Below are 24,571 nucleotides of genomic sequence, written 5' to 3'. Positions count from 1 at the left end.
AGTGAGTGAGTGTCTATCACTGTGCCAGGCAGAGAGAGAGATGCTGAGTGAGTAATAGTCTATATATGATATTTGGCCCCCCATTCTTGGAGCTTCTAATACTGCACAGGACCAGCAAACTATATAGTAAATTTCTGTACACACTAAATAGTAAATATTTTAGTCTTTGTGGGCCAAGAGGCAAAACAGAGGTTGTTAGCTTCCCAGATGGTGCTAGTGGTAAAGAATCCATGAGCCGTGGGTTCTATCCCCGGGTCAGGAAGATCCCCTGGAGGAGGAAATGACAACCCATTCAAGTTTTCTTGCCAAAAGAATCCCATGGACAGAAGAGCCTGATGGGCTAAAGTTAATAGGGTTGCAAAGAGTCAGACATGACTGAGCATTAAAGCACACATGAAGGTATTGAGATACTCAGGCAGAAAACAAACTTCTATATATTTGATATCAACATGAGAAATTCAAAACCAGGGTGGAAGGGATGGATTTGAGCCACTGCTTTAGTTTGATAACTCCTTGCATAGTGTATAAATAATCTTCTTTCACTAGTAATTCAAGGCCTAGTGTGAACTAGCAGCTCAGCTTTGACTTTATTTTATACAGATGCTTTCAACCATCCATTGATTCATTCACGCATTCATCAAATATCTCTTATACCCTTACATTGTGCCAGCCTGATATAAAGGTCAATCTTAGTGCATCCTCCTTCTCCATTTCTTAATAAAACTATCCAGTTAATAATAATTATTTGGGAAAATATTTTTTCACACACACATTTTTTTCAAGTATTCCATGTACCATATCACTGAAGAAATATAAGCCAGCCCCAATTAGGAGATATGAAAACTTAGAGCCAATATAAGAATGTATATTTGAAGCCACTACAAGAATGAGAATTTCTTTTTAATACTTAGGTTATTTATTTATTTGGCTGTGCTGGGTCTTACTTGTGGCACAGAGGAGCTTTACACAGAGCTTTTAGTTGTGGCATGTGGCATCTAGTTCCCTGACCAGGGATAGAACTTGGGCCCCTTGCATTGGTAATGCAGAGTCTTAACCACTGGACTACCAGGGAATTCCAATAATGAGAATTTCTTAGAGACATTTGGATCGACCCCAAAGACATGCTTGTCTAAGCAAAATCATCTGTGCACTTTCTTGGATTTTTGTTTGTGTTTTCCAGTAGAGAGCAGAAGTGTAGGGGGGAGGGCCATGCCTTTTATTCATACACCCATTCATCCATCTGTCCATTCATCCATTCCTCCATGTTTGTTGAGAACCTATTCTATATTTGTTGTTGTTTTTCTGTTGCTCAGCCATGTCTGACTCTTTGAGATCCCATGGACTGCATCATACCAGGCTTCCCTGTCTTTCACCATCTTCTGGAGTTTGCTCAAACTGATGTCCATTAAGTCAATAAAGACATCAAAACAACCTTGTCCTCTGCTCTTCCCTTCTCCTCCTGCCTTCAATCTTACCCAGTATCAGGATCTTTTTCAATGAGTTGGCTCTTTGCATTAGGTAGCCCAAGTATTGGAGCTTCAGCTTCAACATCAGTCCTTCCAATGATTATTTAGAATTGATTTCCTTTAGGATTGATGGTTTGCTATTCTTGCTCTCCAAGGGACTCTCAAGAGTCTTCTGTAATACCACAGTTGAAAGGCAGCTATTCTTCAGTGTTCAACATTCTTTATGGTCCAACTCACATCCAGACTTGACTACTGGAAAAACCATAGCTTTGATTATATGGACCTTTGTCAGCAAAGTAATGTCTCTGCTTTTTAAGATGTTGTCTGGGTTTGTCATAGCTTTTCTTCTGAGGAGCAAGCGTCTTTTAATTTCATGGCTTCAGTCACCATCTTCAGTGATTTTGGAGCCCAAGAAAATAAAGTCTGTCACTGTTTCTATTGTTTCCCCATGTATTTGTCATGAAGTGATGGGACTGGATGCCATGATCTTAGTTTTTGGAATGTTGAGTTTCAAGCCAGCTTTTCACTCTCCCCTTTCACCTTTATCAAGAGGCTCTTTAGTTATTGAGGATAAGATATACACCTAGCCACATGAAACAGACTAACTAACTTTAACATAGAATGCCTCTCTCTCTCCTTAAGGGTAAATTATAAGCTTATCTCAGAAAAGGGCTTAAGAAAATAAAAATAAAAAATATTGCTTTCTCACTGGATCTCTTATTTACTCAGGTAAACTACTAACTAGCCTGACCTCATCCACCCATAGACAACCCCTTCCCTATAAACAAAACATCTGAAAAATAGTCATTTAGTAATTCCATTGGTACCAATGTCTATCCTTGATTTGAATCTTTTTCCATATGGAATGATTTTAAAATACAGTCACATCCAACTTAGGTCAAGCAATTCCCTGAAATAAATCTGTGACAGCTCTGGTCCCCCTTGGCTTCTAGTGGGGTCTTGCTGTAGGCTGTCCTAACCTAGGACACTGGAAAATATCTCTTGCCTAGATTAGAGAAAAACAACTTATAAATTTGCTGTTTCTCTAAAATACATAAGTTCTTCAGTCTAATAGTTGACCAGTTATAAAAATTCTATTTTATTGGCAATTGTCTAGTGGCAGAGGCCACGCTAGTACTTTACTTAAGATATATTACCTCCCATAAACCTTCATAACTACTTCGTGGTGTCATAAGATTATTATGCCATTTTATAGATGAATAAACTGAGGCTTCAGAGCTTAAATTGTTTCATTTCTCATGAATGGTGGAGTTGAGATTCAAATAGATATTCTGAATCCAGGGGCTTAAACTTTTAAGGACTTCACTATAGAGTTGTTTACATAGTTGTTGCTATAAGAAATATACTTTCTCCTGCAGAAAACTCATATATAACATTATACAACAAAATGCAGTATTTTATTATATAGATATATATTTCCTAGCAGTAGCTTAGGCAGACTAATCATGGGAAAGATAAGAAAGATTAGACTTTTAGGTTGGTTCCCTAGCACACACGAGTAGTAAGTGTCACCTTCACATATTTTTCTTTTTTATTGGTTCTTCTGTTAAAACAGTATATATTATCATTTTGCTGTACATCTGAAACTATCACAATATTGTTAATCAACTATGCTCCAATATAAAATAAAAATTTAAAAATAAAAATAGTATACATTGATTTGTAGTTTAAAATTAAACTAAAGAATAAAAATTTTAAAAAAGATGAAGAAAGGAGAAAAAATAGCAACATGATTAACCACATAGGAAATATCAACACTGATAGTGAAATAAACATTTTGAGATAAAACACAGCATTTTAAAAAGAGCTATAGATCGAATATTTTTACCATAAATAGAACAATGCAATATTGAGGTGTTAGAATTCATTTAAGTACATTTGTGAAGAAATAAGGGCTTCCCTGGTGGTTCAGATGGTAAAGAATCTGCCTGCAATGTAAGGAGACCTGGGTTCGACCCTGGGTCGGGAAGATCCTAAAGTTATTTTGAAGTGTCTTTATTTTCATCCTCTAACCTGTGATCTCTTAAGAGGTTATTTTCAGCATAGGCTTCAGTATAAATATCCAGAAGTAGAATCACAAACTTACACCATATTGCTAAATCTGGAGGTAAAGCTCTTCATTCTTCCCCCCTCCATTTATCTTCCTCTGTCTGAGGAGAAATACATGAAAGGAGGAACCCTCGACCACAAAATTTAGCTACAAATTTATCTGTAAAATTCAGCTTCCTGTTTTCTGAGAAGCTTCTATCTTTCTTACCCTACAAAAGGCCTCTGATTGTCACATCCTTAAAGATGTCCTCTGGTGGAAAATCTCAACCTTTTTTCCTACATCCCAGGTCCCATCTATACACACAATCTGAAAAATATTAACTCCTTTGAGCCTCAGGGATTTTCTTGGTCATTTAAACTCATCATAAAAGTACACAGTTGGCAACTAAGACTATACTTTGCACAAGTAGCCAGTTTATATGGATATACATTTAGGATCATTCAGCTGTCATCAAGTATTGTTGTGGTTGTTCAGTTGCTAGGTTGTGTCTGACTTTTGCAACCCCATGGACTGCAGCACAAGGACAGACTTCCCTGTCTGTCACTGCCTCCTGGAGTTTGCTCAAGCTCATGTCCATTGAATCAGTGATGCCATCCAACAGTCTCATCCTGTCACCCTCTTCTCCTGCACTCAATCTTTCCCAGCATCAGGGTCTTTTCCGACGAGTCAGCTCTTTGCATCAGGTGGTCAAAGTGTTACAGCTTCAGCTTCAGCATCAACCCTTCCACGTCCATTTTAACCTCCATTGGGAGCTTTATGCTTTGCTTCTATGGATACTCTGTTGGGTTTGCCAGTGTGTGTGTATGTACTGTCATGTACGACTCTTTGTGGCCCCACAGGCTGTAGCCCTCTAGGCTCCTCTGCCCATGGGATTTTCCAGACAAGAATACTGGAGCAGGTTGCCATTTCCTACTCCAGGGGATTTTCACAACCCAGGAATCGAACTTGTGTCTCTTGTATCTCCTGAATTGGCAGTCAGATTCTTTACCACTAGCACCACCATTACATATGATTAATCTGCATATGGTTACTAAAGCATCTAGATTGGCAGTTTTCACCTCTAGCTTATACCAGAACTGTAAGCTGATCTTTTAAAAATTGCTGCTTTAGCTCCATCATAGACCAGTTCAATCATAATCTCTGAAACACACATGGAATATGAATATCTCAATTTTGAAAAATCTTCCAATGTGCTTCTAATCTAGAGTCAGAATTGAGAAAGGCTGAGTAGGAACAGTTAAGTGGGAAGCAGAGGCTATGTATAGAATCTTTATGGGAAAATAATCTGGGTAGGAGCTTTTCTTTTCTAGGATTACCAGGCAAAGAAAATTTCCTTATTGCTCATTATTCCAAATGGAGATTTAAAACTTGTTTCAAAGCACTTGGCAGATAGATTGAAAACTGAAATATATGTCAAGTCAGAATCCTCAAAATATTAGATATTAGATTTACTGAATTTTGAGCACATTTCAACTGGCCTGCCAACTTTCAAACGCTCTGCAGTTATTAACCAAAATGTACTTGAAACCAGCTTAATTTATTCTTTTATCTTCTCTTTGATGTAACTATAGATGGAAGTAGAACGCAATGTAATTGTGTTATTTCAGACAATAAAACAAATCATCTACCACAGGGAAGTAATCAAGCCATTTAAATTTATCATGGTTGCCTGAACACCTGTCTTTTTTTATTTTTAGGCCTAACTATATTCCCCTAATAATTCTAGTTGAAAACGAATCATCAACACAGCAAAGTAAATATTTCTTCAGGAAAACAGCATGTAACTGAATCATCTACTCAATGTATAAGCTCAGCATAAAATAATGTGAAGGTTTCTAGAGAATACTAGCATTTTAGAGGCATTGATTTTATTTCTTTTTTTTTTATAAAAAGAAAACCTTCTTGATTAAAACCTGTGGGCTGGTTTTCTTTTGATAATGAAATTCTTGTTAATTTGCTTTGATGTAATGAAAAACATTGAAGGTGGTAATAAATTCTGCAACCAGTGAAGCACTAAAGGCATTTCAAAGACCTATTTTAAGTCATGGGCAAGTGTCCAGTGCAAAATTTTACTTATGCATAAATAGCACACTGTTTCAATATCTATAATACTAATGGAAAGCATATAAATGGGAAAGTAAGGGAAAGGTGTTTCTAAAGAATGCAAATATGGGACTGAGTCAAATTATTAAAAATTTTTAATCCATATAAGTTACTGTTTGACTGCTTATGATCATAGAGACTAATTTCTTCCTAAACCAGGGATTTAGAGACAATTTATGAAATGTCAAATAATAAATATTTTAGACTTTTTGTCATGTTGTCCTAATTGCAACTAAACCCTGTCATTATAGTATGAGAGCAATCATAGACAATAAGTATATAAACTAATGGGCTTTGCTGTGTTCCAATAAAATTTTATTTACTAGTGGTACTTATTGACAGGTAGGGAGTAGTTTGCTGACCCTGATTCAAATAACCTTTTTTGAAAGTGAAATTCTGCCTCTTGGACACACATCACTAATCTGGAGATTGTCTATATAGTTTGCAAGATTTTTGATGTATCTGCTGCTTTCTGGTCAGTTGATTTGAGATTTCCAAAACTTTTTGCTAGCATATTTTAGAAAAATAAAGGGATTGGATAAGTCTAAAGGAAATTTGACAGAAAAGAAACCACATTTAAAATAAGTCTGGGGCTTTTAAGATCCCTTCTGACCCATTACACAAGTAAGAATAGGGAGATTAATTGGGTAAAAATAACCACAACCTGTATATAAATTTGAAGACTTGAAAAAAAAATAGCTGTTTTGTAAATGTTTCCTTTAAAATTAACTGACATATTTCTATGGTGTTTGGTAGCTGTCATATGCATTTTACTTTAAAATTCATTGCATCTTCCTATGTGACACCTTCGTGCTTCAGTATAATTGTAACCAAGAGTTCCATTTCTCAAGCTCCCCCCAACCCCTGGATTTAGAGAAAAGCAAATGAACTCAAAATTCTAGAACTGCATCATGTAGACATTTTCTAAAAGTCTTCAGATTTAAAACACACTGCTTGGCAGAAATATGATTGAGGCCAGGAGGTGACATCCCAAGAGCCCATATTAACTCAGCTCTGTTGAGGAAGCTAGTCCTTAGAAGTATTAAGAAGAGAGAAAGACTCAGCATCAACTTTGCAAAATCATAAACTCTGCTTTTCAGGATGATTTCTTTTACATCCCTAATGGATTTCTTCAGGGCCATCTTTCAAAGTCTTGGGTTTCAGGTCACTGAAAGGATTCTGTAATGCTGAAACACATTTCTAAGACACAGAAATGGTTTAGGACCAGAGTTTTTGTGTATGATTAACCTTGGTGGAGCATGTTCCCTTTTACGGATCTTTAAAAGAGAGGCTTAGTGAAATTAAATTATATTATTAGCTTCTTTCTTCAGTTCTTTCTTTGAGGAACTTATTTATCAAACAGGATTTAATAAAGCAGTCTTTATATGTAAGCAACAAATATAGTAGAATTCCTGTTTCCTGAGACTAGAAATTAGAAGAGGAAGAATAAAAAGGATATGCAATTCTGGCCCAAGTTTTCTCTGTCTGGGATAGACTCTCTAAATTCATTCCTTATTCTTCTCTCTCTCTCACATACAAAAAGATATCACATAGTCTTAATGATGGGGACAATTGGGAAACGAAGAATATAGAAACAATTTCATGAACCTAAGAGTGGTCTGAACTGTTAATTCAATAATGTTATCTATTAAAAATTTAACAAAAGTGAAATAATATTAATTAACATTATTAGTAATGTAGATACACAAATGACATACTGGGAAAAAACTTTTTCTCAGATGGGAAAGAAAAATCAAAATGTATAAAAATGATCTGGCTTTAAAGTCAAAACCATTTTACTCTCACTATTTTGAATTTGTCTGAAGCCAGTACTTCCCTGGTGGCTCAAATAATAAAGAATCTGCCAGAAATGCGGGAGACCTGGGTTTGATCCTTGGGTCAGGAGGATCCCTTGAAGAAGGGAATGATAACCCAATCCCATATTCTTGCCTGGAGAATCCCATGGACAGAGGAGCCTGGAGGGCCGTGGTGTCACACAGAGTCAGGCATGACTGATCGACTTTCACTTCCAGTGCACAAATTGATAAAAAGCAAAAGTACACTATTCAGCTTTCTCCTCTACTGAATTTAAGCTATTAAACTGCTAGAAGAGATAAACTACTCTTCTGTGCATTCACTAAAAACGTGTGTCCCTTTTTGCACCAAAAGAAAGAAGAATATGAGCATGGGAAAGAACCACATGGATTTACAGCCTACCCCCACACCACCCCCTCTCCACCTCACGCACACAACTGTTATAGTCTTGAAATTTCAAAGAAGTAAAAAATGTATGGGAATTTGGAACCTTAAAAATAAGAACTAAAGTGTAATAACTAGCAATTGGGTGGCTACTATGAAAATAAAAATATTTGAAATTGAAAACCTGAAGAGTTGGGATTAGAACAGATGCAATGGTTTGATGATATTTTGCCCTTTTCCTTTAGGCTATTTGTATTCCAAACATCTATGATTGGAACTCAGTGACAAGTGGATCAATCTAATAAATATGACTTGATCCAAGGAAAGTTTGGCTAAATAACAATATTTGTGCCAAATGCTGAAAGACAGCTTATAAGGCAAATATTTTAAAAGGTAGCACATTTTCCATAGCCATAGAATAGCCAGACAAAGATTTCCAGGTGTCAAATGAGATAAGGAATGATAAAAATCATTTGTTTTGAAAATATGTTTATGGTCACACTTTCATAACCAAATGAATAAAAAGATAAAGAGTAAAAAGAAAAACTCAATACATGTATTTCTTTCATTGGATATAGAGTTTAAATGCTTAGTGATTTCATTAACCAATTAAAATATGGAAATTAAAGATCATCAACCCCAGGCAAAAAAAAAAAAAAAATCTATCTAAATTCTACACTAAATTTTCCATTTTGTAACACACTTAGAAGGCATGAAATGAAATGATGATGGACTTCTATGGATGCATGCTGCTAAGCAACCAATCAAAGAGCCATAAAGAAACTAATGGAGAATTCAAACCACTAGTATTACACTTACAGACTGAGATTGTAATTTCTCTAAAGATCCTATATCTGATTAAAAACTCCTCTCTTTGCCTCTATTGTGTCCCAATTCTAACAATTATTATCTCAATCCAGGTGATATTACCTGCTCAGCATCCTTGATTTTTTCATTTAATAGCATAGAAAGGAGAAAAGGGCAGTAGAGTTTAAGATGGTTAGGTATCATCACAGACTCAATGGACATGAATCTGAGCAAATTCCTGGGAGATAGTGAAAGACAGAGGAACAGAAATATTTCACTCTGATCTCCACTCCAAGCATGGCAAATCCAGTCATCATGACTCAGAAAAGATGATCCAAGTCCCCTTTTCTAAATGTTGCTTATTAATACAAAGTCAATTATTACGTGATAAATACATATCTTGCTATATATTGCTGTCAGCATGAACAGATAGCTTGATGATAATGTTTTATTGAAAAATAAATTAAAAATCATTGTCATTTACTTACCTAGTTAACTTTTCGCTTGGAACAAGTACCAAAAGTTTTGAAAAGCTTTCAAATCCTTATACTAATTCTACATGTGATACAATTAAACATTAACTGAGAGGCCTTTGAGATGGAAGAGATGTATTATAATGCTTCTCGTCTTGGTGTTCACATCTTGTGATAGTTATCTGCAATCTGGTTACCTGCAATCTGGTGCCTAGAGATTTTATTCAATTCATATTGGATTTCACTACTTTTTTTTTTAACATTATCCTCTAAATTGTAGTCACAATTATGCTGTGCTGTGTTTAGTAGTTCAGTTGTGTCTGACTCTTTGGGACCCCATGGATTATAGTGCACCAGGCTCCTCTGTCCATGGGGATTCTCCAGGCAAGAATATTAGGGTGGGTTACCATGACCTCCTCCAGGGGATCTTCCCAAACCAGGGATCAAACCCAGGTCTTCCTCATTGCCGGTGGATTCTTTACTGTTTGAGCCACCAAGAAAGCCCTCTCACAACTATAAAAGCCTTCATTTCTCCCAATCACCAGAGTTCTTATCTCACTACATTGGAAAACGGCAACTGTGCTTTTTTGCTCTGAGCTACCATGACATCAATTAATGAGTTACTTAATAGGTGGCGATAGTGGTAAAGAACCTGCCTGCCAATTCAGGAGAAATAAAAGATGTGGGTTTGATCCCTGGGTCAGGGAAGATGGAAAAGGATACAGCAACCCACTCCAGTATCCTTACCTGGTGAATCCCATGGACAAAGGAGCCTGGTGGGTTACAGTCTATGGGGTTGCAAAGAGTCGGACACAACTGAAGTTACTTATCACACACACACACACACACACACACACACACACACAATCTAATCTCATTCCCATAATGGACTCCCTAATATTTTGAATTTCATGTTCCATTAGTATTCCATTAAATGCAATTTTATTACTCCATTGTATATAAAAAGATGAAAGAACCTCCTAAAATGGATTCTTTTATTATTCAGGGAACTTATCAAAAATATCTGTTTCTTATTCTTTTGAAATGTGAATTATAAAGCAGTCTGGATATAGATATCATGAGTCCATGATTATTCAGGAAATTTTCTTTATCTCCCACTAATAGTGGTTCACCCATGTCATATAGATAAGAGAGTACAGTTAATTTTTTAAAAATCTAAGGCATTTTTCTGTCATTTTTTCAAGCCTAGAAAGATCGAGATTGACAACTTCATTGACTGACCATTGCATTCTCATAAATTAATCATTCTGATATAAATGTTTTTCCACATGTATTTTTCTTTTCCATGGCTCCTTTATTACCTATTGAATTAAGTCTAAATTCTTTAGACTAGCAGTTAGCTTCCCTTGACCTCAGTCTGCTTCTTATTTTAGTTAATATCAGCTCCCACGAATCTCTCTACTTCCACTTTTCATTTCAAATTCAAAGTAGTCTATCTCATTGACTCCACTTATGCCCTGTCAATTAATTTCCTCTCTCCATGGTAATATAGCTTCCTTTCCCCTTCTCACTCACTCACATCAACATATACAATCATTTACTAAAACTGTTCTTGCTAAAGCCATCACTAACTTCCAGATTGGCAATTCAGCAGCTATTTTTAAATTTCTTATATGATTATATTAATGCCTTTGGAAAACTCTATTTTTCTGGCTCTTGTAAATCTCTTGGTTCTCCTCTTCATTTTTTTCTCCTTTGTCTCCTTGTTCATCTGCTTTCTTTAAGTCTCAGGAACTTAGCACACGTCAGTTTCTGTTTCATAAGGCTCTCCCGTTATCTCTCCTTGCTTCACTCCTCTTTGCCTGGCAGCAATTCATTTCTTCTTTTCCCTTTCAAAGTCAAATAATCCCATGGACAGAGATGCCTGGCAGGCTACAGTGCCTGGGGTTGCAAAGAGTCGGACTTGACTTAGTGACGGAGCACGCATGCATGCATTAAAGAAACCTCCTACACTAAAAAAAATCCCTTGTTTTACACCCTCAATTTTCTGATGCTAAAATTTACTTGATGGCACTTATCACAACTGTAATTAAACAATTATCTGTCTTCTGGCTTCCCTTTTAACCCTGAGACTTTTCTTCAGAGTAATAGGATGGAGGTTTAGCATAGAGCCTGGCATGTAGTAAAGACTCTAGGTATATTTCTTTAATGGATTTCGAATAAAATTTCTCTTCCTTGCCACACCTATCAAATGTTGCTATTTCTCACCGTCCTATCCTTTACCCACTGTTTCCTGGTTGGTGCCACTCTCTCATCTTGATGACAGCAAGATAAATATCACTAGTCCAACAATACTTCCTGCTGGGCCTCTGTACTTGGATTCCCCATCAGCATTGTAGAACTAAATTAAAAGGAAGTCACTTATGTCAGGGACAAAATGGAGACAGTCAAGCATGTGCATAAACGAAACTTAGCCTAACCTAACTGAAATGTATGGCTCTGTTCTAAGAAGTCAGCAGAGATTACCAGTCAGTCTCCAAACATTAAGTCTGTTCACCCCGTCTCTGAACTTGTGCACATAACTCAGTGACTCTGATTCAAATAGGTAAGACTAGTAGTCAACCCATCAGCTGAAAAAGCCAGGTAGCTTTTGCATTTACCCCATAAACATCCCCAAGTCTGTGAGCAACTCAGAACTTGAGTTTCCTAGCTTGCAACTTGAAAACCTTACAATAAACTCATCTTTCTCCTTTGTATTACTCAGTGTGAAGATTTTGGGTTTTTACAGTATTCAAACATTTAGTGAAGATAAAACCTTGCTTCCCCAGCCACCACCCTGAATAGCATACGCTACTTGAATTGAATAAACATTTTCTACTCTTGATGCTCAGAAACATTAAGGGCAGGAGGAAAAGGAGATGATAGAGAATGAGATGGCTGGATGGCATCATCAACTCAAGGGACATGAGTTTGAGTAAACTCCGGGTGAAAGGAAGGGAAGACAAGAAAGCCTGGCATGCTGCAGTCTATGGGGTTGCAGGGTCAGACACAGCTGAGCAACTGAACAACAACAACAACTCCTTACTTGTCTCTGTATTTCTACTAGTTAAACAAATCTAAGAAATTGTATCTCCCTCTCCTGTCCCCACCATCCAATGAGACACCAAGTCCAGCCAACTCAGCCTGATTTTTTGTTTGTTTTTTAACTGGATCCTTCAGCACATCCCACCTGTAATTTCCATTAATCATCTCTTTATGCTTGTAGTGAAACACGTTCCTTGAAAGTTTCTTCTTCTTGTATATAGGCAGCCTATCTAAAGCTCACATGTGAGGAGCCCACTCCATTGCTTAGATAATGTTGGTAGTTTATCATCATCAATAAGTTAAATTCTGTAGATCAACATATTCTACAAGATCTTTAATCATTGTCTTCGCTTGTCTTTAGCCATCTCCAAATGGCATATTTTGCTCCACCAAAACCACTTGCAATTCCATCATATGTGATATTGCTTATTTCTTGACCTTGCTGTCCATTGTGATGGAAAAGTTGATGAATGCCCTACTTTCACCAGACTAATTCATAGACATCCAGTAGGACTCAATGCAGGCTTCGTTTCATAGAAGAGGCAAACCTGATTTCCCCTCCCTTAATCACACAGCCCAGCTCTATTGCCCTTCTTTCTGTTTACATTGTATGTACTGTCTCTTCTATCTGATGTATCATATTATATTTGTAATACTGTAGTACAGAACTCCTTGAATGCAAAGTCTGTCCTTATTCTTTGTATTTATGACAAATGTACTCATTGTAGGCACTCAATGAATGCTTCATGAATAAACAAATAAGTGTATTTAGCGATGAAAAAAATGCTAAAAAGTGTCGAAGGTTTAAAACCAACCACTCATGTCATATTAAAACGTCTACAACCAGAGCCCTATTCTCAAGTCTATCACTCATGCCTTTATGTGGAGAGAAAACTTTCCACTATACTTCATGGCTGGTCCATATTGATCATTAGTTCTCTCAGGTACGCATCTATTTTTTTCCTTATATATTCACTTTGGCTGCATTCCTCATGAATCAAAGGTAATGCTTTTACTAAGTATGAAAAACAACAAATGAGCATTGATATATAGATGCTTAAATGTGTCAGGAGTACTTGGTTGGTTATTTTTTTAAAATTCAGAATTGTCCCTTTGACTCTCTAGTTTTCAAAAGTTAAGCTCTAAGACTTTGGGGGTATGCTCTATGTTTTTTTCTCTCTTTGAGCTACTAAAAATTTGCCTAGTGTTTACTTCTTAAGTTGTTTAGATAGCTTTAGTATGTTGTAGCCTAAGAAAGGTAAATATTGACTTCATAAAAACAGATTATATGTTTTCATATGAGCAGTTTAGTGTGTGTATTCTAACGAAGATAAATATTGACTTCACAAAAGTAGTTTATACATTTTCACGTAAACATAACAATTAAGATCATTAAACGGATGTTTTTTTAGTGGAAAGGAATTGAAACATAATTTTTTAGCTACTATGTTATTCATAAATGTATCCATCAGTGACATTTGATTAGAATGCAAATCATTATAGAACTTTAAAAATAAAATACTTAAACCTCATTGATTATGATAAAATTAGTTTCACTGATTCATTTTTATCTTTGAATGCTCGCTGATGTATAATGTTTCCCACTTGAAGTGTCTCTGTGAAATTCAATATTGGTCAATATTCAAAACATTGCCATATTAACCAATCCAGTGCTTCAAAGGAATTGGCCTACCTAGTTCATCAGTACATTTGAAGGAAAAAAAAAGGCTAATACTCAATTACCAATTGTATCCCCAAAGAGAGGGGCTTCCCTGGTGGCTCAGATGGTAAAGAGTCTGCCTGCAATGCAGGAGACCAGAGTTCAATCCCTGGATTGGGAAGATTCCCTAGAGAAGGGAATGGCTATGCACTCCAGTATTCTTGCCTGGAGAATTCCATAGACAGTCCATGGGGTCGCAGAGAGTCGGATATAACTGAGCGACTAACACACACACTAACATCTCCAAGGAGCAGGCTATTTTCTAGAACATAATCTAATAGATTGTAAGAGATAAGTATTCTGAGGAGACTGTTAACAGCTTCTATTCTGAATAATAAATGCCATTGCTAAATCACCAATATTCTTCTTTCAATCTTAATTTTCTATATAATTTTTATGCCTTGGAAAGAGTTTACTCTAATGCTTTCATCTCTAAAGTGGAGATAATGTCTACCTTACAGAGCTTCATAAGGACTGGAGGTAATGAGTGTAGATAAAGTACTATAATAATATGATCCTTGTCAATCCCTGACTATAATTCCTCCTACAGGGCAAGCGGTGCCTTCTGTACTTCTGCTGCATCTACAGAGAACAATCTAGAAACTTTTGTACAGAGTTTGACATTACAAGCATTTGCATTTATGACCTTGCCCAACTTAGAAACAAACGTTCTGGCCACTGCATACTAGTGGCCAATGTTATCTGGCATTGCCAATAACAATGACATAAGAACATTAATATGATTAATAGAATCAAGACAATAACCAAATGATAAGGTTTGTATGACAAACCTAGACAGCATATTAAGAAGCAGAGAAATCACTTTGCCAACAAATGTCCATCTAGTCAAAGCTATGGTTTTTCCAGCAGGCATGTACAGATGTGAGAGTTGGACCATAATGAAAGCTGAGCACCAAAGAACTGATGCATTTGAACTATGGTCTTGGAAAAGACTCTTGAGAGTCCCTTGGACTGTAAGGAGATCAAACCAGTCAATCCTAAAAGAAATCAACCCTAAATATTCAATGAAGGACTGATGCTGAAGCTGAAGCTCCAATACTTTAGCCAACTGATGCAAAGAGCTAACCCATTAGAAAAGATCCTGATTCTGGGAAATATTGAAGGCAGGAGGAGAAGGGGATGACAGTGGATGAGATGGTTGGATGGCATCACCGACTCAATGGGTGTGAGTTTGAGCAAAGTCTGGAAGATAGTGAAGGACAGGGAAGCCTGGCATGCTGCAGTCCACAGGATCACAAAGAGTCAGACACAACTGAGGGACTGAACAACAACAAAAGGTTTGTAAAGGTGGCGAAGTGAAAAAGAATCCATCTGCCAATGCAGGAGATGCAGGATTGATCTCTGAATCGGGAAGTTCCCCAGGAGTAGGGAATTGCTCCAGTATTCTTGCCTGGAAAATTCCATGGACAGAAGAGCCTGGTGGGCTACAGCCCATGGGGTCCAAGAGTTGGACATGACTGAGAGACTGAGCACACACAGACACACACACACACACACACACACACACACACACACACAAGCTTTGTAAGTGGTTTGACCAGCCATCCTGGTTTGCCTTGAGCTAAATGGTTTCCGGGATAGAGGACATCCAGTAGTGAAAGAAGGAAAGTCGAGGCAAACCAAAGTGAATTGGTCACTGAATCACCTAGGGCTGACTTTGTTTTGCTCACTGTTGTACAACCAGAGTCTTGAACAGTGCTTAGAATTAAATAAGTTTCTCAATTCCTATTCAGTATATGCATGAATTCATTCTAATACGAAAATAATCTAACCATGTTCTATACTTTACCATTTACTTTTTTCCCCCAATGATTTATTTTCTTTCTGTCTATGTTTATGGATTCAAAATAATACTTTTAAGTAAAGACAAATGTACTATTCAGGAAAAATTTGATACATTAATTAAAATGCACTTACATACTATTCTTCCATGGCTTAACATACGAGAAAACAGGTGAAAGCACTTTCTGAGCTATAAAGCACAGAGTTTTTATTTTTGAATTATCCTATGAATACCTAAAGGCATCCCACTAAATTCCATAAGCCCAGTTCATCTTTGACATTAATCTAATTGTAGATTTTCACTCCTGAACATCAGAGCTTTCTCTGATTACTAATATGGTTTTTAAATAACTATCACAAATCACTCTCATGATTTATTAGAAAATGAATTTTATAAAATTTTAATGATGTCAATAAATTGAAACCACGTTGACTAATAAATGAGATTTTTATCTTAGTTGGATTTATTGTCTGATGAATAATCTAATCTATATTGGCATTTGTCTTCAATAGGAAGTATGGTAAACAAGTTTATGCTTCATAAAATTACATATATATATATATATACATATATTCTGCATATGTATTTTTCAGTATTGTGAATGTCCTGCCTTCTTCCTTTTTCTTGAAGGTAGAAGATATATTAATCATAATAAAAAAATCAGATCTCTAAAGTGGAGTTCAAGAATAGAAATAAAAAGAGGCATCACTCTGAAAGTGCCTAGGAAATAATTTATTCACCTCTATAAGTTGTCCCCAATATTGATAGGGTTGGACTCCAGATTGAATAACTAAATGTTGTGAAGAAATGACAGATTCTCATTTTATAGTACTTATAGAAAATTTGAAAACATTCTGAGGAAAGAAAACAAGGGATAAAATATACTTCCACATAAAGGTATTTCCTAAAAAAACAAAATGCAATTGAACTCATAAAGGCTGGCATTAGCTTTTTAAGAGTGACTTATTTGCAAGACTCTCGAAAAAAATTTAGGGGGAAATACATAGCTACATGACATTTTTATGGTCAACATTAACTAAAGTTCATTTTTTAACATCCATTTATGTTTAGAAATATCTTTACAAGCATGTGTTAATCTGCTTGAGGGCTGCTGGAAAGAGAAACTTTATTACTTCTCCCTTTCATTTTGTAAAACTTTATTTTTAAAAATAGAACTAGCCATAGGACCAGGAAGTCCAATTCAACATTTGAGTTTTGAGGCATTTTACAAATTTTGCTATAGTTAAGTTTTTTCATAATGATTCCATTAGTAAAGAAACCCATGATTTCCATAGTGTTAACAAATTATTTGATTTAAAGTTTTATAGTATCTACCGTAAGAAATGTATATTCCAGAAAATACATCATCATTACTCTTGTGTATGCTTTAATATATTTAGTTCAATTGAAGCTTCATTTATTTCTCTCAGAGAATTAGACACTTTACAAAGCTACCAACTGTATTAAAATGGAAATTCCATTTTAATTTACCACTTTTAATGTGGGATTAAGGACTGAAAAGAAAGAATTACTGTTATTCAGAAGCCTTACTGATACATAGACATGATAAAGGGGAGGGACTCCCATAATGGATGGATTTTTGTCAGGATCTCCTCGGGCTGAGCTAGGTGGGTGTTCTGCCAAGTTCTCAGGGTTGGAGGACATAAAATGGGCGCTGCTCCCTCCACAGAGACCAGCCTCTCTCTGTCAAATAATATTGAATCTTCTCTTTGATCCAAGTAAAAAGCTATATATTAACTACTTCTGCCAACCAGATAAGGACAGGACTGATATCATTTGGACAAATTCAAATTCAGTGATTCAGCATCAAATATATAATACAGTGTAGCATTAATAACCTGGAAAATGAAATTAAATTACTGGACCAAATATTGAAAGAAAATCTTCACGGTCTGGAGTCTTGTAGAGCTTTGCTTTCTCTATTTTGCCCAGATGATGTATGAGTATCCTCATTTACTGTGCATTAACAAAATTTATAAAATAGAAGGATTTTCCAGTAACATGTGCTTTCATTAGAATAGCTTAATGCATCGCCTATCTTTGCAGCAACACTTCATTCTCTCTCTCTCTCTCTCTCTCTCTATTTATTCTGGACTAAGGCAAAAAAAAATGGAGTTTTCTCACTGCTGCTAGGCACTTGTTATACAATTTAATTATATAATTTATATATAATTTTTTAAATTCTCATTTTCTCAATTTAAGAAAAATTGAAATCTCAGAAGTTTGGTTAGCAGCACTTAAAGACACAAAATGACAGGAACTGGTTTTTAAATGTGTTTTAAGAATGCTTCTTTGAGCTTCTACATTTGGATCTTAATTGACAGTGTACTAACAGTAATTCTAGGGGACGTCTTTTTTCTCTCCTAGAACCAGATGTATCTTATTTTATATCCTGGAAAGACAACAGCATCACAGCTGGCTTTTATCTAATATAGAGTATGTAGAAATTCATATTTCTTCTTATGGCAGAAGAGAAAAAATAGAAGGTAATTTGATGTTTTAAGGCAACAGCTTGACTTATTTTTATCTGGTTGCTTTTGTACAGAAATCATATTCTAATCAAATATAAGAATGTGTGTATAGTTTGGGGAGAGATTTTTTAAAAAAGAGATTTGACTCTGTGAATATATATTTTATGAAAAACAGACACCTGGCTTCCTAGAAAACCATGACTCCTCACTCAAGCATTCATGTATTATACCCGTGATATTTAGTGATACAACTGTCTTCAATATCCTTATTAATCCCAGTAAGCTGAAGCACCAAGTAAACAATTTAAAACATTATTTAAAAATTACATTGTTTCAAAGCACCACACTATCCATAAGCACACGTCTGACTCTGACTTGTCTAAGTATTTTGAAGATTATGCCAAGAGGATAAAATGTTTGTTTTTTTTTTTTCACCTTGATCAATATTTACTTTGGAAATGTTGAGTAGCTTGGTGCCATCCACCTAATACTTTCCTCATGTTTCAGTAAATCTTTTTCTATATACGTCTTCTTCCTTTTCTTTCTCCCATATAAATAACCCTTCCATTGTCAAGTTATTTATCAACAGATCTAAATTCAGAATTTCAGAGTATGCAGGTCTCAAAGAGTGACTCATAGGTCTGAATGACCTATGACTATATAGGTCATATAGTCATATAGGTCATGCAGGTCTCAAAGATTTTTGACTCTTTGATTATAAACCCTAAAAGCAATTATAGCAATTAAGCAATTCCTCAAAAAAAGAATTGAACAATTTTCCAATCATTAACCAACAGTCCAAAATTCTAATTACCTACTTTAATCTTTGGAAAAGATGACATTTGATTCCAGAATGTTCAGAATATGAGGAAAAATGACTAAAGCTATATCAGGTCCTATATATGTGAACTGTACCAAATCCTTCTCATATTTTGCCACCATAAATGTGTTTGGACACATGTAAAAGAATTCAGGAGTGTGAGGTGATAGCCAGTTATAAAAGAGCAGGAGTCCAGAATAGGAAAAAAAAATATTAGAGAAGATACCTTCTAAAGCATTCTCTGATATTTTCCCAAAGTCAGCTGCATGTCTTTAGTAGAAAAAATAAATATACAAACTAAAATTATCATTACATTATTTTAACTTGGTTAATTGTGAATGACATATTTTTGATGCACATGAGTATTTAAGCATACTGCCGCTTGGTTACCTTTGGATAGAATAAAAACAGTAACAGACATAAAAGGTGTGTTTTGCTATAAGTATAAACCAGATATTTAAACAGTGAAATGGACTTTCTGCTGAACCAAGGAAATCCATTTTGAGTGATGAACTCTGGTTGGTACAGCTACCTTATCGAAGCTCCCAAAACCAGTGCTCAATGCAGAGCAAATACAGACACTGCTAATCATAAAATCATAGAATTCATTTTAGTGTGCTTTAAATAATACTTTTATAGCACTATGCCCTTCATCCCTAAAACCTGCAGTGAGGAATTTTGTCAAAAGTATTTCTAAATTGATGGGAAAAGTCAAGTGTGGCTTAACAAATCTTTCATCAATATATGTAGATTTTTGTTTAAATTTCTAATATGTATTCCTTAGGGCAACTATAATCTCTCATAGCACTGAATTGTATTCTTGACTTTCTCACTGAAATTTTTAGTGCAAATTCACCTTTTATTCTAGTAGAATTTACCTAACTACTCAGTCACCCCTCACAGTTCAGTTCAGTTCATTTCAGTCGCTCAGTCGTGTCCAACTCTTTGCGACCCCATGGACTGCAGCACGCCAGGCCTCCCTGTCCAATCCCAACTTCCAGGGTTTACTCCAGAGGAATTGCATGCTGGAACTAACTTCTTAAGAATTAAAAGCTCAAATGTAAGAAAGTTTATAATCAACAAAGACAGAACTTGGAGACCAGAAACCAAGTAGAGAAGGCAAGATTCTTTTCCTTCTGGGTTTATATCAGTCTTCTTTGTATTAGCACTTGCTATTCCTTGGTGAGTTGTTTGGTTAGTTTCTAAGCTGATCTGCAGCTTAGAAATATGAAGTACATTCAATACTGAATCACTTGACAAATGACAGCCAACATGTGTTTTCCCTTGAGTCTTCTGCACAGTAAAAGCTAATGTGAATTGTATTCCTAATAAAGAAAGGTAGGATACGAGGGAGAAAAAGCCACTAAAGAAGTGGTGCTAAAATAATAGAGGTGAGTTCCTTGTGTGGTCTCATGTGTTTGCTATCTCTTCCTCCCAGCAATCTGACCCATTTTGCTAGTAATAATTGGTTTTTCATTCCTGGAGATCACAAAACCCTGGTGTGATGTCCAGCCTGTAGAGTTATGTTTGAGTATCCAAACTGCTCATTCATTAGGAACTGCAGTTTTCTCCAGCTTACCTCTAGTTTTCTCTAGATTAACATTTATCTCACCAATGATATGGCAGATTTCAAGGGCCAGCAATAAGAAGTGTATATTTGGGAAGATCCTTTGGAGAAGGGAATGGCTACCCACTCCAGTATTCTTGCCTGGATAATTCCATGGACAGAGGAGCCTGGCAGGCTGCAGTCCATGGAGTTGCAAAGAGTCTGACATGACTGAGTGACTAACACACTCTTATACTACTGTTTTCACTAAGCTTCACATAGATAAAGATAAAAGTCAGACATATACTATATTAAAATATCAGGAGAGTGCTGAGGTACCAGTAACTAGAGAGTTCCTTTTTAACTTGCAAGGTAATGTATATTCTTATACCAAAAATATCTTGTTCCTTGAAGTATCTTTAGTGAATTGCCAGTGTGTTAGCATTGCTATCTTGGTAAACGTCCATCGGCTGTAGCAAATTCATCGGCTGTACAGCAAATCGGCTGTACACTTCTTTACCACTCTACAATCTGCATTTGGAAGAACAGAATCAGCTCTTCCAGAAGAATAGAAAAAAATCATGAGGAGGTTTTGGTCATAACAGTAAACTGATTATTTCAAAACTCTAGGATCCTGCCACCTGCCACCTAACAGGAAAATTAGAGCTGGCCCTTGGTAATCAACTGGTATTTCTTTAATGATATTACATATAGGTCATGAGTGATTCAAGTGCAGAATCCAGGTCTTACTAATAATGTGTCCACAACACCAACATCAGTGTTTAACACATAGTAGAACTTTAACAGTTAGTGTTGAACTGAACTGAGCTTGTCGACACTCAGCACCTTGGATAATTAGCATTCTGTGATTGTACTTCATCTAGACAGCAGAATTTTATTTAGGAGCCAGGGAATAAATTATACTGAAATTTTCTTTCAAGTGGAATTGAATTTACTTCACAAAAATCTAAAAATGTGAGCATTCTACAAAGGGCAACACTAACGAGAAGAAAATGAGACCACAGCATCCTTGAATATAGATCAGAAACTCACATCATCTAATGAAACAGGACCCCGTAGAGACTGGTGCTGTGACTGAAGATTACTGTAATATTACCTTTCTCAGAAATCAGGAAATCTAGTTACCTTCAAGTTTCTCACATTTGCGCCATACTACAAATAAGTTGTATCCAGGTACAGAAAAACCAACAATATTTTATTTATAATCTTATTTTTAGTTTTTGAACTACAAATTGGATTCTAGATTTGTTTAAAAGATCATGGGTTTTATAGATGCTCATATGTAAATTAATCTGTTGCTTGCTTCCTTTTTTTTCTTTCCCATTGAATGGTCCTCCTCATAAATACAGAACAGGTCATTACATGAAAAATATAAGATCTTGCATTTTTTCCTTGTTCTCTCTTAAAAATCTATTTCTAATATTGCATTCCCCATTGGACTACTTCATAAGGGCATGAGGGGGAGGAAAGAAAAGAAAGAGAGAAAGAAAGAAAAAAAAAAGAAAGACAAAATAGACTGGATCTCACCACTAGAATTCACCATAAAAATCTCAAAGTATAACAGAATTCTTACAAAATTTCCTAGACCGGTTCTTTAGGGAATTGAGATCTCCTATGAAAAATATGGCGATAGGGAAGGCAAGGACGAGATGTGGGAAATAGTAAATAAGTGCAGCAAAAACAGGTTCTGAGGAATACACATAATTTTGTCTGCTTTAGATCACAATAGAATTTTTAATAAATAAATCTTTTCTTTTTTGTTTTTTTTTTGTAAAGACACTTTTTTGAAACAGTAGATTTAGCCCAGTCATTTGTGTCATTTTTAATAAACTGTCTTCTTTTTTTTTTTTTTTTGATTGTTTGTTTTCCGTAACTGTCAGTGTTTTAGATTTGAGTCTCTTGGACATTGTCTTTAGAGTTCATCCGGATCAATAACGGTTCATGCACTGAACTGTGTATTGAATTTATTGTGTTCACTGTTGTTGTGTGGTTGAAAGGAGATTTGTAAGAGTTATAGTGATTGAGGTGCTCATGCTCAATCGCAGGCATGGGCAGGTGGCTTTCCATGGGTGTGTCTCCTGTAATCTCATCATCCACATTAATGATTTCAACAGTCCTCGTTGGGGCGTGATGGTTTTGCCGATGGTGCTGCTTCCTCATCTTGTAGAAAATGACCAGCATCACTGCCGCCATGAGTGTGATGGCCACGAAACAGCCAATGATGATTTTGGTAGTCTTCATGACCTCATCAATTCCTGGGATCCCACTGTTGATATCAGTCACAGGGATGGTGAATGTCTTTTCTGTTGACCTTGTGCTCTGTGGCGTGAGGGAGGTGGTCACATTAGTGGTCTCCCAGTCGATCACTGGAGTGGGACCCACATTGTTATCTGTGGTCCGTGCCTCATCCTGAGAAGGTTCCATAGTCTCTACCGTGACGGTTGAGAAGTAAGAGAAGGGAGTAGTGGTTGCGGCAGTAACATTCAGGGTGGCTGAAGCGGTGGTATTTCCCACGGAATTACTCACCATACATGTGTACATGCCTGTATCTTGCACGGTTACATTCGTGAAGTTTAACGTGCCATCGCTGAGCACGGCTATCCGCACTTTATACGCCCCATGTGTCATGACTGTCCCGTTTGGAGTAATCCAAGAGACGGAGGTTAGGGACGTGGAGGCCCGACATTTCAGCTCAGCTGCCATGCCTTCAGTGACGTTGAGGTCTGTCGGGGGTTCCACAATGACAGGAGCATAGCAGGTGAAATAATTCTGGTCAAGCTCCCCAATGTACCTCCCTTTCAGGTTGGGAGGGGTGTTACACCGGGCACAGCAAGCCGTATTGGAGGGGGCCATGTCTTTTATCCACCAGCTGAGCCACAGGATGTCACAGTTACAGTTCCAGGGGTTGTGATGTAAGTGTATCCGCTCTAGATGATGCAAGGGTGTGAAGAGGTCATGAGGCAGCAATGTCAGATTGTTGTGTGCCAAGTTGATCTCCACCAGTGACTGAAGGTTATCAAAGGCATTCCGTTCAATCACTTGAATCTGGGACTGTATCATCCACAGTTTCTGAAGGTGCATCAGCCCCTGGAAGGAGCCAGGTCTGATGGCAGACAGATGATTCCCAGAAAGATCCAGCTCATCTAGTTTTATGAGCGGCGTGAGGTTAGGGATTTCCCGGAGGTTGCACATGGCAAGGTTCAAATACCTCAAGTTAGACAGACCTTCAAAGGCACCTTCTGAGATGTATGAAAGCCTTTTCAATTCCCCCAAGTCCAGCCGGCGCAAAGAAGGGATTCTGTTAAAAGCATAAGAGGGGATGCTTTCAATGGGGTTGTTTCGTAACCAGAGCTCCTTCAGTTTAGACAAATATACAAAAGCCCCATTCGGGATGGTCGTAAGACGATTGTCAAAGAGTTCCAGCGTGTTGAGGTTTGCCAGACCATTGAAGGCCCCGATTTCAATTGTCCTGATATGATTCCTACTCAACTGTAGGATTTCCAGGTGCCTCAAGTGTTTGAAGCTGTTCACTTTGATGATCTGGATTTGGTTCTCATGGAGGTTCAGCAGCCGGGTGTTGGTGGAGATGCCGTCTGGAACGTCGCGGAGGTTTTTCCGAACACAAATCACCTTGCTGAACTGGTTGCTGCAGGAGCAGACGGAAGGGCAGGTTTGAGCCCGCACCAGACCAGCTACCACAAGAAGTTGAAGAGCCAGCAGCACCACAAGCAGGGGGTCAAATAAGGCCCTGTTAAACCTAGGACCTATCATTATCTGCTGTGGATGTAAGGTCATCTTGTTCAACATTCATAATTTATCTGGTGTTGGTCCTTCTGGAGTTCAAATAATCTGCAATGCAATAAGAACAAAAAAGAGTGTTAGATCTCCTCCAAACGTCTCTCTCAAGTCATTGTCAGTGAGACAGTGTATCAGCTCAAGCCTTCAGTTCTCAAACTAAGATAACAATAAATCTAATCCCATGTACTGAGCAATGGGGCTCATAT

The 24,571-nt window shown here is 36.8% G+C and overlaps 1 protein-coding gene across 9 annotated transcripts in view; it reads right to left on the bottom strand.

Annotated features, from left to right (window-relative positions):
- Positions 1-21,741: 21,741 nt before the first annotated feature.
- LRRC4C (leucine rich repeat containing 4C) overlaps positions 21,742-24,571 on the bottom strand; it is a 1,326,823-nt gene continuing 1,323,993 nt past the window's right edge. For all 9 annotated transcript variants that reach the window (XM_070473155.1, XM_070473151.1, XM_070473154.1 and 6 more), the window contains one exon: positions 21,742-24,416. In XM_070473155.1, coding sequence (XP_070329256.1) covers positions 22,452-24,374 — 1,923 coding nt within the window. In that variant the 5' untranslated portion in view covers positions 24,375-24,416 and the 3' untranslated portion in view covers positions 21,742-22,451. The remainder of the gene's footprint in view (positions 24,417-24,571) is intronic.

Source organism: Odocoileus virginianus, chromosome 10 (assembly GCF_023699985.2).
Source record: "Odocoileus virginianus isolate 20LAN1187 ecotype Illinois chromosome 10, Ovbor_1.2, whole genome shotgun sequence".
Lineage (NCBI taxonomy): Eukaryota > Metazoa > Chordata > Mammalia > Artiodactyla > Cervidae > Odocoileus > Odocoileus virginianus.
Note: the sequence above shows the minus strand (reverse complement) of the source record. Positions and strands in the feature narration are given on the sequence as shown.